At 44.6% G+C, this 17112-nt stretch overlaps 1 protein-coding gene across 2 annotated transcripts; it reads left to right on the top strand.

The window, feature by feature from the left end:
- Positions 1 to 2629: 2629 nt before the first annotated feature.
- On the top strand, positions 2630 to 11762 carry LOC147447901 (bifunctional protein FolD 4, chloroplastic-like). 2 transcript variants are annotated; one of them, XM_086523805.1, is made up of 6 exons: positions 2933 to 3068; positions 9605 to 10158; positions 10352 to 10677; positions 10755 to 10991; positions 11074 to 11241; positions 11325 to 11762. In XM_086523805.1, the coding sequence occupies exons 3-6, from the start codon at positions 10354 to 10356 to the stop codon at positions 11496 to 11498; spliced, it is 903 nt and encodes a 300-aa protein (XP_086379931.1). In that variant the 5' UTR covers positions 2933 to 3068; positions 9605 to 10158; positions 10352 to 10353; the 3' UTR covers positions 11499 to 11762. The 2 variants fall into 2 exon arrangements, with proteins under 2 accessions (XP_086379930.1, XP_086379931.1); XM_086523804.1 differs by lacking the exon at positions 9605 to 10158 and having other exon boundaries at positions 2630 to 3068.
- Positions 11763 to 17112: the final 5350 nt, after the last annotated feature.

Below are 17112 nucleotides of genomic sequence, written 5' to 3'. Positions count from 1 at the left end.
ACACAACGGTGCCCCACGTGAGGGTGTTCAAAAGGTGTGCCCCTCCTCTCTTTGCATAGCATGTCCTTGGGGTGGTGAGAGAGTGATTGTGTATGTACTGAGCATCAAACTTGTCTACATCCATCGTTCCCTTCCACTGTGGGGCTATTCAAAAAAGCAAGGATTTAGTGTATTTTAAAACAATTAGACTTGCAAAATCACAGTTTAGATTCCAAACTTGCTTTAAAGAAAATCAGTAAAATTTTACAAGTTTTAATGTCAATACTAGCAATTCTTCGGATTTTGCGATTTGATAAAATACTAGCTATTTGGTAAAATTTTGCAAGTTTTAATGTAAATACTAGCAATCCTTCAAATTTTGACCTAAAAATCAAAAAAGTTTTTACCAACAATTCTTCAAATTTTGACCGCGCATCATCTTCCCTTACCTTTCCCCAAGCATAGGAGAGAGGCGATCCTTGCAATGAGCATCCTCTTTTGGAGCTTCTCTCTCTCTCTCTCTTATTTATTTCAAAATTACTTCGGCTAGAGAAAATATATTTGGCAAGCCCTACTTGAAACCTCTCTCTCTCTCTCTCTCTCTCTCTCTCTCTCTCTCTCTCTCTCTCTCCATGCTCATGTTGTCCCATTTGAGGCGTAGTTAGTGCCAATCTGGCTCCGAGACCATCTGACTTTGCCTCTTTGCCTGAAGCTACAATGCGTAATGTGCACATCCTCTAGGCTAGCAGGACTCTAATGCATGGAGGTTCCTAGCGTGAGGTTTTAGCTCAACATTGATTTATGGTCTTCAGAAGGAAAAATGGAGCCATTCTTTAAATGCCCTTCAAGGAGAAAAAGTAGAAAAAGGCTTATACTTCAAATGACACGTAGATACCTCCAAAGCTTCTCTCTCTCTCTCTCTCTCTCTCTTTCATGATGATGCCCCACATGAGCGTGTAATAGATTTGCAATAGTTGCAATCTGTCATGCCCTCCATTGTGGGGCTATTTGAAACCAATGTTCTCAAAAAAGAAGAAGAAGTTTAGTGTATTTTTCACCTGCTAAAATTGCAAAATCTCAGCTAAATTCCAAGCTTACCTTTTGCAAGTTTTAGTGTAAAGACCAACAATTCTTCAAACTTTCACCTAAAATCTCTACTCTTTTTCAAAGTGCCCTTATTTATTTTAACATCAATTTGATCAAGAAAAATGTTTTTTGCAAGCTCTATTTTGATCTAAAAATCGAAAGAGTTTTAATTGTGCCCTTATTTATTTTAAAAATTACTTGGATTAGAAATAATGTTCTTGGCGAGTCCTATTTGAGACCTACCCCCCCCCCCCCCCCCCCCCCCCCCCCCCCCCCCCCCCCCCCCCCCCCCCCCAACATGCTCATGTTATCCCATGTGAGGCAAAGGTAGTGCCAATCAGACTTTGAGACCATTAGACTCTGTCCCTTTGCACAAAGCTACAATGTGTAATATGCGCATCCTCGGGACTAGCAAGACAACGATGTGTGGAAATGCCCAATGCAAGGTTTTAGCTCAGCATTGCTCGATGCATGGAAGCGTCGAGAGTTTGATATTTTCCTAAGCTCTAGAGCCACCCTTGAATTTAAAGGCTACATGTGTATTTGTGTAGAAAGAAAAAGGGAGTTCCTCTATGGCCTCCAAGGTAGAGCCAAACAGGAAATGCCTCCAGAAAGAAACATAGAGTCACCTGTCAAATTTGAATGTTGCAGTTTCTTTATGGTCTTGAGAAGGAAAAGTAGAGTCTTTATTCACATGAAAGGTGGAGCGCTGCTTAAGCCTTGAAATTTTTAAGCTGCTTCATAAATAGTGTAGATTTGGGTATTATAGTTTAGCAGGTTGATGGAGGTATGTTTTGTGTTAGACATAGGACAACGAGAGAGTGTTGCATAGATTCAATTGAGGATTACAAACCTATTGCTACTCCTATGGAAACAAGTTTGAAGCTTAGACTTCATAATGTTACAGACCATTTTGATGTCACTCCCTATCAGGATAAACGCCCCATATTAAGGACAACGAGATTGCACACAGCGGCATGAGAGCTATGGTTGGAGATTTGAGGCTTGGAATGGTCCAGAAGATGCGCGCAGGAGTTCTTTACTTAGCAAAATAGGCGTTTTTGGTTTCGACGAAGCAAGCAAATTTTCCGCTGCATTTGCGTAAACTTCGAGGCAAAAAACTCGCTCAAGACATTAAGGACACACATGAGCGCAAAATGGGACATTAAAAAACCGGGCTTGAACTCAATACTCCTCCAATGGAAACGCTCCACGACGGACGACCTACAGCAACTACCCATGTTTGTTTGTCCAACTTCTGGGGGAGGGTTTGTTTTACTTGTGGTGATTGTCCCAATATTGGGGCTTTTATCCTAACACTTGTTGGTTGCTTAGTTTATGTATGCACTAGTACGGCCAGCCACCTTCGGCGGCCTCTCTCTCTCCCCCTCTCCCTCTCACTCATATGAACCAGAACTCACCGGATGGAACAAACTTTGACACGTGACACTCTAAAACCAATCTCCTTAATATATAGTATAGATATAGATTCTCTTTAAATTTTGCTAGTGTTCTTGAAGGTCAAAAGTGGCTTCAAAAATGAACCCAAGGTGACCAGGGCACATAAAACCTTTCAAATTCAAAGCGACATCATGCAGGAGCTAGTGGGTGTCATCATAGCCGCCCTCTGCTGATGTGCTTGCTCCTCTTGAGCAGGGCGACGTCAAGAAGAGGCTCAGAGAAGATGCTAGAGAAATTGGCGAGCTCACCTCAAGCTCAACTGATTTATACAGGTCGCTATTCGGACGCTGGCCTCAAACCTCATCACAGTTTAGCAGGTTACAGTTACCCTACTGGATACCCTAGCGGTGGAAGTGTTCACTTCTCTCGCCTCCAGGCAGCAGCTCTCTTTAGGCCTGTTTCCTATGGGAAGTCGAGTCCTTTGAGCGCTAGTAGTTTCCTTGGTGCCTGCCCCCGCCCTCCTCTACTTGGCTGGAATTCTCCAGAAATCTGGAGAGATCGTGAGGATATTCAGCCCTGCCGAGCCATTTTGGACGAAGATTGTAAGTGCTTTTAATTACTCTCTCTCTCTCTCTCTCTCTCTCTCTCTCTCTCACACACACACACACACACACACACACACACACACACACACTCAGAGAGAGAGAGAGAGAGAGAGAGAGAGAGAGAGAGAGAGAGAGATTAATGTCTTCTAGAGGCTAAATTCAACCTGAACGTACATGTCTGTCCTTCTGGGTGACCAGTAAAAAAGGGCAAGAGTGTCGAAAATAAACCCACTACAAAACAAAGTAGATTGACAGCAGGGACATGTATATGAGGGGTGAGGGGGATTGAGCTCTAACTCTATGGATGTGGAACTATATGCATAGGGGAGTACAACCATGATATGTGAAGGGCTAGCTAGCACCATCCGGTACCACACTGGTTGCAGTATGGCATGCATAGGTAGGTAGAGAATGAGGAGTCCCTGTGAAGTATCCTATAGTTTAGGGGCATGTGCACACCACGTGGCTAGGGGTCACGGTCTACTGTGGGAACTGCCTTTAAGTATTGATAAGGGCCAAGAGGGCCATGTGTCTAAATGGGGGGCAATTTTTCCTTGCACAAGGTCAGCGCGGGACTGGCCATGACAGGCGAGCAGAGGAGCCACGGTGTGTGTGTGTGAGAGCTTGCTAGAAGAGCTTCATAGCTCGTTATACTGGGATCAAAGCTTTTCTCGTTGCTGCCCTTCTCTTGTTCGTAGTTTACTTGTAAACTTTGTGCTCCTTGGCAAAAGCTCTATGTGGGCAATGGCATACTTGCAATTGTTGCAGTCCGCCCGGTTTTCTCATCGCCCTCTTCATCAACGCTTGCTCAGGCCTCTGCTGGCAAGGTTTCTCAGTTGCAGAGCTTCAAGCTTAGCATAGCATGCTTCGTTAGCCACTTCATAGCCAGGGGAGCTACCTAATATTGGTTGCGGGCCTTATCCACCATAGCTGTACTCATTGATGCCCCAGTGCCGCTTTGGAGCATTGTCAATAGGCCATCTTACTTGCAAGCTTTCGGCTTCCTCTAGGGGCGGCTGCACACCAAAGCTAACCATAGTTAATCAAGTAGGAGGGCTTTCCACGTTGTCGAAGTTTCAAGGTGAGCAATTGCAGCAATCAATAATACTTGTAGTGGAAGTTTTTATTGAGTTAATTATCTGCCCACCTAACTCTCCCACTCAGTCAGTTCCATAAAGTACAATGGTGGCTATTATCCTCATTCCATAAAGTACAAAGGGTGCTAAAGAAAGAAAAGCAAGTAGTAAGGAGAAATGTTTACGAGGTGACTGCCGAGGATACGAAGCATCGCATGTCTTCGGCAAACGACCACACAAATATTGTCAGGGAAGTTTTGTACATTTGTGCATAGCCTTTTTAGCATAGTTTTCTGTCTTTTCCAAAGCTTTAAGTGAGTTTTGCTTTCAAAAAATCTACAAAATTGGAAAAAGACCAAAATCAAAAACCATCTGAAACCGACACCAATCAAGACCAAAATGTATGGAGTTGAGGACATATGTGAAGAATGGAATGTGCCATCCTGTGAGCAACATAAGATGATAGTACATAGGGTAGAAAACATAGAACTACAATTACATACTTTCCTATTACTCTAGACGGTTTCAAAGATCAGATGACTAAATTGACCGAGTACATGCAGAAGGAGAAGCAATCGATGAAACAGTCTTTTGTGCCACCTGATCTAAATATGCCTTCCACGTCTAGGAACGGTGGAACCATATACAAAGAGGCTGCTATACTTTCTTTTGACACCTAGTTGAGTCCTAAAGAAAACCCTGTTCTCAAAGACATGAAACCTCCTCAATTTAACACTAAAGAAAAGGATAGAAATAAGATGCTATCTATACTTTCTTGTAGAAATGGCAAGATCTTCATAGGGTAAAAAATACTCCACCTGAATATCAACCACTTGAGGCCAGTCTGTCATTGGGGCCAAAAGCCTACAATTGGAGGATGAGTCTCAAAGCATTAGGAAAGATTACCAAAAGAAAAAAGGACGATGAAAAGGGTAAAGGTCTTGACATGAATAAAAAAGACAAGCAAATCTATCTGGTCCAAACACTTTGAAGCTCCGAGATCAAAGAATATGAAAGCTTTCTCCCCTTTTACTTGTCCCGAGGACTTGCAAAGTGTGTCAAGCAAGCTGATGGTTAGGACGCTTGCTAGATTAGGGGTTAGAAGACAAGTTAGGGACAAACACGAAAAGTAAGTTTGGTTTGGAAACATTGGTAGCACTAGTTGTTCTTCCTTAGAGACTCCCTTTGTATAGCGTTAAGTTGAGGGTTTGAAAAGTTTGCCAGTTTGTGCGGTTAGAGACAAAAGATCAAAAGATGCAGGAGTATTGGGAGTAGGAAGAAGAGGAGAATGTTTATCATTGGTGAAAGTAAGTTTTTCAACCATTATCTTGTAGCCAACTTTAGATGATCCATAAGCTCTTGCAAGTTAGAAACTTTGATGGTAAGATAATCGTGTAATGGAGAAGAGAGGCCACAACAATACTTCTCGCACTAATCTGCCAAAGTACAATCCTTAAAGATTGCAAGCAAGGGTTTCGATAGGATACATAATCAACCGGTTTCAAGTAGAGAGACTTTTCAACTCGAAATTTGTTCGGCTAAAGCATTTTTGATTTGTGACGACCAGTTGATATTGTGCTAATTCTTTCTATCTGTTGTGGTGCGTATGCCCTATCAACTACCTCATTTTTGTGCTAATTTTTTCAATTTCATGCTTCTTTTAGTGCTAGGCTTCATTATGGCTGAGTTTGCCCTTGATCTCCGGAGTCATGACAGAAACTCAGTACGTTGAACTTTGTTGATGTATGCTCATGTGTGTGTGCGCGTGTGGTGTGTGTTGTGTTGGGGAGCATATGTTAGTACCTAGTTCTACACCCACTATTGGGCACTGACGACGTTAGTGGGGATGTCGTGGTATTTAGTCAATACTATGCATGATGGAGCTGATGGTTATATTGTCTTGTGGGTGACTACCATGGGTCTATACCTTGCACTCTCCTTCAAGGGTGAATCTGGGCTTATCCCAGATTCATCTAGGTATATCTTTGGAGTAGAGGGTTTGACAATAAGGGCACTCCATCGTTTAAAAGCATGGTCTAAGAAATTTGGAGATACTAGCAAGCTCAAAATCTTGTGTGTAGTTTCCATATCACAAATGACATTAAATTTGTTGGAGAAATTGCAAAGCATCTAGACTCCATGGAATATGTTGAGCTATACCATAGCACCACCAAGTTACCAACTTTGAATGGTTTGGGATTTGGCTTTATGGGTGGAGGATAATTAACCTAGATACAGTGGATAGGGTCCTTGTATTAAGGATAATAAGGTCAAGGTGGTGGTGTGGGTGGGGGACCGTGGTGGCAAAGAAGAAGAAATTGTAGAGGTAAGAGGAATTTGAAAAATAGGGTTCTGGTTGGTAGAAGAAGCAAGAGTAGAACCAAAGGAAGAATTTCTTTTTGGATTCCCGACTTGGGGTGTCCAAGTTTGTGACAGTGGTATCAAAGCATCAGGCGTGTGCTATCAAAGAGCAAACAGGGCACTTGGGCACAATTTTGGAAATTAATATTGAAGAATCTTCGTGTCCCGACCCCGAACTTACTAGCCACTCCCACCCTTACTTCATTGCGCATCGGGCTGGATCCCGTCTTCATCGCTCTGTCTTACAGGGCATAAGCCATAAAGAATTCCAAATTACACATGGGTTTTCATGGAGAATCTGACAGAGATAACACCTCTCAGAGGAGATATTACAGGGCGAGGAGATGCTCACTCCAGAATAGATTTTGGAAAGGAAACTGAAAGGGATACTGATATCTTGTTGTCTGTGTGCAGATAACTAGTAGGAGCGAGGAACATGCATACGAAAGCATTTAGAAGCATAGAGCCGAACATCGACTCTTTTGCAGCAAGGTGAACCATTTGCTTGAAATTTTACCTGTTTTGCACGTGAAATCGAGGATGACATGGCAAGGAATTTGCAATTTGAAAGCAATCGGGAGCAATGGTAGCTCAGGAATGAATCCGTCGATTCAAGATAAAAGTGATGAATTTTGTTTTGAAATTTGAATGATGATGCATGATGAATGATGAATGATGAAATAAAATTCTAGTACATCAAGATTCCCATATGAATGAGATAACTGGATACGATGGTGAGCGCATCAAGAGTTCTTGCGGGATGAGATGGCTACACAGGGATCTAGGTGCATCAAGACTTCTGCACGGATGAGATGACTAGATGATTGAAACACTTTGTTCAGTATGAATTAAGTGTGTGAATGAAGAACTTTGAAATAGAAATTCCCCTAGATGGATTTGGTTTATGTATGAAATTAGTGTTTTCTGGAAGAACTTGCTATTTGTGTGCAGATAACGAGTGGAATCGAGAATGAGATAATGACGAATTCGAAGCAATGACAACTCCAGAATGAACCTGATAACTATAAGAATCATGAATTTTGAATCATGATGAATGATTGAATGGAATTGTCGTGAGCGCATTAAGAGTTCCCGAGGGATGAGATAGCCACACAACTAGAACTGAATGATTGAAACACTTTGCTCAGTATGAACTCATTGTCTGATTGATAAATTAGAATGTCCGAAAATGATTACTCGCACGCGACAGTGCTTGAGTGCAGATGGAATGATTGACCAAATGACTGCAACATTTCGGTCTCGAGAAATTTATGGACATGATCGTAATGTGGGATTAGTTAATCCGACATCAGTGAGATCTAAGATGGATCTAGATGCGATTACTAAATACGTGGCTAGGAATCACGGTCCTAGATCAAATCGAACTCTATGGACGAGATCGCAATATGGGATTAGTAAATCCGACATCAATGAGGTCCGGTGCAGATCTAGATACGATTGCTAAATACATTGCCGGGAATCATGCTCATAGATTCTATCTGAATGTGATGTGGCTATCGTCTTTGTACAAGTGCTGGATTTGTGTCGTCTAGTGCGTCGGTACTTAGAGCCAGTGTCTACTGAACTGGTTTATGGCTTATGTCTGACCGTAATCGAGGGCGATTACAATTCTTTCAAGAGGGTGGTATGTCACAAACAAATGATGTGGCATGACCACCCGGGCAGACTGTACGAGCAGGACAATACGGATGCTGACGTGGCAAAGACTGTGGAATCCCGAAATTCGTGTTGACTGTGCATGTGGTATACTGTACGGAATCTTGGAATTTGCATTGACAGCTAATGACGTGGCAACTTGTACAGATTTTCGCAAATTGCGCAAACTACTTTTTTGGCAGATTTTTGGCTAGATGCTTTCGGGACTATTTGCTTTTGAGTTAATTGCTTTTAGGGCATCCCTTGTAAGAATAAATAGGCCCAAGGGGCCTCAGTCTTCAGAGCATCTGGACGTAGAGTCTGAGAGCAGAGGTCCCTTGGGAGTTGTACTTTGCTCAAGCATTAATATAAAAATTATTACCGAAAGGGGCGCCAGGTTTTGGGGCCAATACCTTTGGGCACGGAACTACGTCGGGCCGTGTCGACTCAAGTTTTAAAGTTGTGAAGTATTTTAAGTGATTCTCTCGTGTGTCGTGTCAGATTCCTGGTTGTGGGTGTCCAAGTCTGTGACATACGACTAGATCTTTCTGTGTTAACATAGATATTATAGATCTCAAAGGACCAAAAAAAATATGCACTATATTCCCAGCCACGCAATCCTCAATCCAAACCAAACATGTCTTTCCTTCAACAAACACCATATTATTACTGAATTGTGTATATTTAATCATGAATCAGAGTGTACATCACAATGTGTGAGTGCAGAGAATGAGTATGGTTGTGTTTTCTGTGTCGTTTTATCTTGTTATTGTGTCTTCTGTTCTCTTTCAATATTAAGCTAGCTGTGGACTCTTATATCTGTGGTCCAATGATATACAAGTCATGACAGTGGATATCTTACTCAACGGAGATATGAGGAAACTATCAAAAGGTATGTACAAGTACGTACTGATTTGAAAGTACGCCTCAAACCCAAAAGTATGAGTAACCTTGTTGGCAACTAAGAACCTAAAACCCCCGGGCTACACATTGCTGGAAGTGTCCTGACATGAGAAAACTACTTCACCTTGCCCGGGCACAGCCACAAAACAGCCCTCACTCCTTGTCACCTGTCCCTCAGAGAAACTGGACAAATCCAAAGAGATGCCATAACTCTAACAGCTCTAATACTAGTGTAATTACTACTAATTATGCACCAGATGGATGAGTCACTTGGGACATGTAAATCTGAACTTGAAAGGGGAGAGCCAAATAGAAAAGATCACACGTGCACTTTGTAGACCAAAGAAGGGGCGTAGTCCTGTTCAAAGAGTGTTTGCCCTCAAGTCGAGCACCCATTACCAAGAGTTCACTCTTGGTGGGACCACACACAGATCTGCTAACAACTGAGTCCTTGCTTCATATTGGTGGACACTTGGCGTCACAAAAGCAAATAAAAATCACTGCTGAAAACAGCTCATAAAAGTCTTTTGCTTTCAGGAATTGGACCCAAAAGCTAAAAAGTCAACTGCTTCACATTTGTGGCGCCCAAAAGCTGTCCCATCGTCAAAGGTGCCATGTCATCATTTCCATACAACTGCCTGCAAAATCCGGCATGATTTTTGGCCGCCTACCTTCAGATACGGGTTCTCGACTGGTGCCCCCGCTGCATCGTCTGCTGTATTGTTTGTGCCATGTCAGCAAACTTGTCACACTGGACCAAATGTTGCACTTATCCTAGGTTACATGCTGGTGTTGCCGGATGCCCACCGAAGTATGACAACACCAACCAAGCAGTGTGAAGGTCTTGCAAGCTGACTAAAAAAGTTGCTGGTACAAAAGTCCTGAGACTCAATAGACAAGCCTTGGCTTTGAAGACATAGTAGTAGCATGTCCTTGTGGCACATAGAGCCATGTGCACCTGAAAAAAGAATTTTCTTTTCTAGTTGCAACTTGCATTAGAGCTATCGCGGAGTGTGACCGGGTTCAAGGTGACTGTGTGAAGATAAAATAGACCTTTCAGGTATTTCTGCCAATGCAGAGATAGTTCAGTGGTGAGTATGCTGTAATTCTTGCTTTCATTGGGTTTTACACACTGTAAAGTCTTTTGAGATTCCAGGTTGAGTGCTTATGGATATTCTGCCCTAAGTTGAAAATTATTTTGCAAGTACTTCTCACGGTCACTTGTGTCATGTTATTTCTCAGTTTTAGAAGTACACAAAAGCAATAAACATTTTCTGCCTGCAGTAATGGAGACCAACTCAACTGCTGCCATCATTGATGGAAAATTGATTGCCGAAAAGATTAGACAAGAGATTGCTGAAGAGATTACAAGATTGAAGTCTGAAACTGGGGGAAAGGTCCCTGGCTTGGCTGTAGTACTTGTTGGGTCACGAAAAGACTCGGAAACATACGTGCGGAGCAAAAAAAAAGCATGCAAAGAAGTAGGTATAGCATCCTTTGGGGAAGATTTAGCAGAAAGTTCCAGTGAAGACGATGTGCTTGCTGTTGTCCAAAAGTTCAATGATGACCCATCTGTTCATGGAATACTTATCCAGCTCCCTCTGCCAAAGGTATACATTTTTCTGCTTATCCATTTTCAAATAGAACGAGCCGTAGTATTGTCCTTAATAAGGTCTACTGTTTACAGCATATGAATGAAGAAAAAATCTTGGCTGCTGTGAGTGTTGAGAAAGACGTGGATGGGTTTCATCCTTTAAACATTGGGAAACTTGCTATGCAAGGTAGAACGCCCCTGTTCGTGCCATGCACTCCAAGAGGTTGCATTGAACTATTACTTAGATCTAATGTGGACATCAAAGGCAAGCATGCTGTGGTCATCGGGCGGAGTAATGTGGTTGGCACACCAGCTGCCATGCTGCTTCAGGTATGTGCTGTTACTTGGTGCACAACCATCGTTTAACACTACATTTTACTAGTTACTGCAAACATTCTGTTTTATGTTATAGCGGCATCAAGCAACTGTTACCGTAGTACATTCTCGAACTCCCAACCCAGCCGAAGTTACACAAAGAGCGGATATTGTGATTGCAGCTGTTGGCGTAGCTCACTTGGTTCGTGGAGACTGGATCAAGCCTGGTGCAGTTGTGATAGATGTCGGGATAAATCCGATTGAGGTGGGTCTTTCTTGTTGCTTGTATGTGCTTTTTTTTGAGAAAATTTGTTTAACCAGGACCTTGTGCCTACTGTAAATGTGTAGGATCCTTCCACAAAGAAGGGGTACAGACTTGTGGGGGATGTATGTTTTAAGGAGGCATGTATGAAAGCTTCTGCTATCACGCCAGTTCCGGGTGGTGTGGGGCCAATGACAATAGCCATGCTTTTGTCTAACACATTGGACTCTGCAAAGAGGGCATACGGCCTTGCTAACTGAGATAATGGTACGGCTGGTGAAGCCAAATCAAATTTGTCTCATATCGAGGCTCGAGCTTCTATTTCAAGCTGGAAGCAGCCTTGAGAAGTTTGCTCACAAAACACTTTTTTGGGTTTCAATGCGGCTGTAATTATACTTAGATGAGGATATATATTTGAAGGTTTTTATACAAAGAATCTATACATTTTGTATATTTTATCACCTTCAAATTTAAAGAAGTGATCAAATGCCTAAATTTAACAAAACAGATGTTTTTATTTCAAATTTGGAGCGCATTCTTGCAGATGCTCTGTGTGTTTTCCTGCACGTGGGGTTCACTTTCATGCCCTGCACGACAGATTTGTAGCTTTGCTTAGGCTTGTGTATACAAGCAATTGTGATTATGACAACCATAGTTTTTTCCAGACCAATCTGATTGGGAAACCATACTATCTGACATGTCCGATTGAAGTATGATTGGGTTTTTTGGACTTGCCCACGAATGAAAAATAACCACCAACTACTATGGGACTTAGTCATGATGATGTTGGTATGTACTATGATGGTTGAGCTTGGAGTGAGTTAGATTCTAAAGTTTCTATGGTGGAGTCTTACATAACGATGAGCGAGTTTTTTCGAGCGATGAAAGAAATGAGCAAGTCCCGCTACATATGATCAGCTGCATATGAGATCGTGAGAGATGAGAATCTGGATCTTTGGGGATTCCTATGATTCAATCGACACTTAGATGTAGTAAGTATGTGGTACCCACTTTTAACAAGTTGTTGATTTCATTAAAAAATTAAAAATCTACAGCAGTAGTGTCCGACCCTATTGCAATAGTGCTAAAATTTGCCATTGCTGAAAGTGGCATCACCCCGTGTTGAAATCGGCCTACGCTTGCATGGATTGGTTTCGATTACAATCACGAAGTTCACAGAAAGGCAACGTGTAGAAAAAAACTGGGATACAAATGTATTTTAAGGTTGAAATTGTAAAATCTTAATTAGATTTTGAGGTTTCCTTTAAAAAACGCGAAAAATGTACAGAAGTTTTACTGTAATTATGGGCAAAAGCTTCAAATTTTGACCTAATAATTGGGAGAACTTCATGTTTGTCCTTATTTTCATTGGTTGTATTTTTCTAGCCCTACGATACCAGTTGAAAAGAATTAGATGCGACAGAAGAGGGGAATCTGGCTAGCTTGGGCTAGGCACAATGTTCGGGAAAAATCATTTTTTCAAACAAAATTCCTTTTCTTTGGGGCTTTTACACTATTTTTCTCTGTTTCGGGGCGGAATTTCTCCTTTTCCCCTTGTGCTCAATTGGCATTTTTGAAATTGAAAACGAGGCGATATTACGTTGAGACACATTTTTCCCGAACACTAGCTAGGCAAAAGCCGTGCGTACGCTCTCTCTCTCTCTCTCTCTCTCTCTCTCTCTCTCTCTCTCTCTGGTAGGTAATGAAACATCATTACAAAGGAACCCCCCCCCCCCCCCCCCCCCCCCCCCAACCCTCTCTCTCTCTCTCTCTCTCTCTCTCCTCGCTCGTTGCCCCCCTCGCCCTGCTCGCTGTCCCCCGCATTTGCCCTTGCCCCTACCCGCGCGCCACTGTGCCCGCCTGCAGCCTGGCGCGCTGCTGAGCCTCTCTCTGTGCTGCTTGCTGCTGCGCTGTGCTGCTGCCTGGCTTGCGCCCTGCCCCCCCGCCTCTGCCCTCGCGCCCGTCGCCCTGCACCCCCGCCTTTGCCCCGCGCGTCCGTCGTCCTGCACCCCCGCCGCCCTGCCTTGCTCGCGCGCTGCACGTTGCCCTAGCCCCCCAACCTCTACGCGTAGCATGTCTCTTCCCCCCCCCCCCCCCCCACACCTCCCCCTCTTTTTTCTTTCACGCGTAGGACGTCCATCCACGCGTAGGACGTCAAAATTTTTTTTTTTGGCCCCCGCCCCCGCCCCCATTATGGCCTTTTGAGGACTTTAGTATAACATTTCATTTCATTTCTACCCCCCTCCCCCCCCCCCCCCGCTCCCTCTCCTTCATTTTTGTTTTTGAGGCGCGCGCGCGCACACACAGCTGAACATATTGAGGGTACCGGGCCACACCGCCTCGCGCTCCGCTGCTCGTCACAATCGCCGCCAGTGTGGGTGCACACGTACATCCAGTGCCGCGCCTGCTGCTAGAGTGGGTACACACGCGCATCTAACCCCCTTGCGGACGACGATCAAACATGAGGAAAACGAACGAAAAAGCCGACCCCCTAGAGGATGCCATTCGAAAATGCAAAGAGGAAATGACGGAGACCATCACCAAGATGAACCGCAATCTCTGGGGCACAATAAACATTCTCGAAGGACGTGTGCTGATCCAAGAGAGCAAGATAAGCACGCTGGAAGACCGAGTGACAACCCAAGAGGAAGAGATCACGTCACTCAAGAAAGAACTCGCCGAAGCCCGATCAAGAAACACACTGGAAGAGGGCGAACTGCAACCCTCAATAATTGAAGAAATCAACACGATCAAGGAACAAGTACGAGCGATCAAAGAGGGAGAAGAACAACACAAAGAAATGACCACTTCTTGGGTGTATGTTCTTACCAAAACCCAACAGAAGGCAGACGAAGCAGAGAAATGGATCAAGGTGGCCAAGAAAGGAAAAGACAAGGAGATAACGACCACGTCCACACCCAACAACATCATTAACCAGACACTAGAGGAGGAGCAGAGGAGAAGGGTGCACGCTTTACATGTGAGAATTTGTGGTCTTAAAGACAAAGGCAATGTGGACGAAGAAGCAAAAGAACTCACAGCCTTGATGGGGATTCATGAGCCGACACACACAAGGGCATGGAGATAAGCAACATAAAGAAAAATGGAGGCAGCGGAGAAACCTCAAAAGAAAGAGCACTCATCCTCCGTTTTCCCTCCATGGAAGCAAAGAAGTCATTCTTGAAGAAAAGACCAACTCTTAACGAGACTGGCATCTTTCTTGGGGACGATCTCACCCTCTCGCAGATCGCTCATATGCAGGAAGTAATGCCGGAGATTAGAGCGGCAAAGGGAAAAGGCAAGATCGCTTTTTACCGAGACGGAAAAGTGGTAATACTTGAGCGACGCTCCACATGACGGTGCGAGACTTATGGGACCACACTCAAAGTAGCTGCCTGGAACTGCAATGGATCTATGCGTCTTGATGTGGGTGCTTTTGAGGATAGTTTTACTGGAAGAGACATCATCTTCTACTCTGAGACACACCAGGCCCCTGGGCAATCCATGCCTCACATCAGTGGATATAGGTGGGAGACAGCCTATAGACAGGAGACACGCTCAGAGCACAGAGGGCGGGGCTCGGGAGGAGTGGCAGTGTTATTTAGAGAGGATCTGCAGCCACTGATACATATAGCCCTTAGGGACGAGCAGGCTAGGTACACGTGGGTGAGATTGAAAGCAGAGACAGGTAGATACCTCTATCTAGCTATTTGTTACTTTCCCCCGAGTACATCAGTGTATGCACCACCCAAAGGACAATCCACTTTCTCTATTTTGGATTATGACATATGGGACTTCTCTAGGGACGGTGACATTATCATCCTTGGGGACTTCAATGCTAGGACTGCCCATCACCAGGCAGTGTTTTATGATACTTCAGAGGAGATGCTAAGAGAGATAGATGTGGCAGAGACGGGCCTTTCCAGACTATCACACGATATGGAATATACTGAGTATGGGCGACACCTGATAGACATGGGCACTGCACATGGATTGGCCATCTTGAACGGCCTACAGAGATTTCGTGCTGCAAGAGGCTTTACATGCTTCCCACACAGACATGGAGCCAGCACGGTGGACTATGTCATGGCACAACCGAATCTCATCTCTAGTATCGAGGATCTCACAGTTGGGCCCAGACCGGTCGGGGTGGCGGTGGATCATGCTCTGGTGTCAATGACCATCTCCTTCCACTTCAGTGTAGCACACAGGCCACGAGTAGCAGTTCCTACTCGCTACACATTCACAAGGGAGACGGACTTTGTATACATGGACGGAATCTACAGATGCCTATGCACTGAGGACCCGGGGCGACCTCTGGAAGAGCTAACTACTATATTGACATAGACATTACATGAGGCAGCAGCTGAAGCATACCCACACACCCAGCTTGAGCAGAGCCGCCGATTTGGGAGCATGCCTCAGAACAGTTGGTACGATGAGGAGTGCCGCCAAACTAGAGCCAGACATCAGAGGGAGGTGCTGTTGGGGGACGTCACTCACAGACAGTCACAGATGGACTTCCGACGCCTGGTACGGCGGAAGAAGAGGGCTTTTTTGGCTAGACTCGCGCAAGATCTATATCAGCTATTCTTGAGTCAAGACTCGCGTGAGGCGTGGTGGCTCTTTCATGAGCAGTCCCCCCCCCCCCCCCCCCCCCCCCCCCTGCTATTTCCTCCACAGAGACCTGGGGTCAGTACGCATCATCTCTGTACACAGTACCTGGACAACCGCCCCTCCCCAACCCCCCCGACCCATGCCCACATACATGTGTCTTTTTCATTGCTGAGATGGTGAAGAAAGCCATTGACAGGATGAAGACTGGGAGAGCATATGATCATGAGGGCCTAGTAGCTGAGCATTTCATGCATGCCAAAGACCTACTAGCATAGCTTCTAGCAGTTATGTTTAACCGTGCCATGTGTGAGGGCCTACCCGACACTTGGAGCCTATCTACAATCATACCTATCTTCAAATCAGGAGACCCCATGGAGCCTGGGAATTATCGCACTATTATGATTGGGCACACACTGGAATGGCTATATGCATCCATTCTTGAGCAACAGCTGAGTAGATGGGCAGAGAGGGAAGGAATACGTGCAACTGGGCAGGCAGGATTCAGGAGAGGCTTCTCTACTCTTGACCATATCCTAACACTCAAGGCCATCATCGAGGAAGGCAGATCTCATGGGAGACGGATCTATTGTAGCTTTGTGGACTTCCGCAAAGCTTTCGACACGGTACCTAAAGCTAGACTGATGCGCAGATTACAGGAAATGGGAGTACCCACAGAACTCATTTGGGGGATCATGGCATTGTACAGATCAGTAGTAGGGCATGTACGCACCCCGGAGGGACTTTCTACACCGGTTCACTCCACTATTGGGGTGAAGCAGGGCTGCCCGCTCTCTCCCACTCTTTTCGGTATGTATGTGGATGAGATTTCTGACTACATTGACAACGATGGGGATAAAGGTGCTCAGTGGGCAGGGACATGGATTCCACTTTTGTTATATGCCGATGACATAGTGTTGATCTCCGAATCCCCAGAGGGAATGCAACGTCAATTGGATGCTCTGCATACGTTTGCCCACGAAAGTGGTTTGTCTGTCAACCTGGGTAAAACCAAGGTTATGGCGTTTAATACCACCCCACAGTGGATCAAGAGGTCAGCACCTACACTCACATACGGCCAGGAGACTGTGGAGTACACAGACGCTTACACTTACCTTGGAGTGGTTTTTAGCGGACCTACATTCTCACTCAGAAGAGGGTAGAAACCAGACTTACTAGAGCCCACGCAGCATTGGGTAGATTGGAGAGGATGTGTTCGTTGGTTCAGTTTCAGGAGCCCCGGACAAAGGTCTGGCTCTT

The sequence above is a fragment of the Adiantum capillus-veneris genome, chromosome 11, assembly GCF_014529385.1.
Source record: "Adiantum capillus-veneris isolate H3 chromosome 11, ASM1452938v2, whole genome shotgun sequence".
In the NCBI taxonomy this organism is placed as follows: Eukaryota; Viridiplantae; Streptophyta; class Polypodiopsida; order Polypodiales; family Pteridaceae; genus Adiantum; species Adiantum capillus-veneris.
This window is presented reverse-complemented; position numbering and strand designations above follow the sequence as displayed.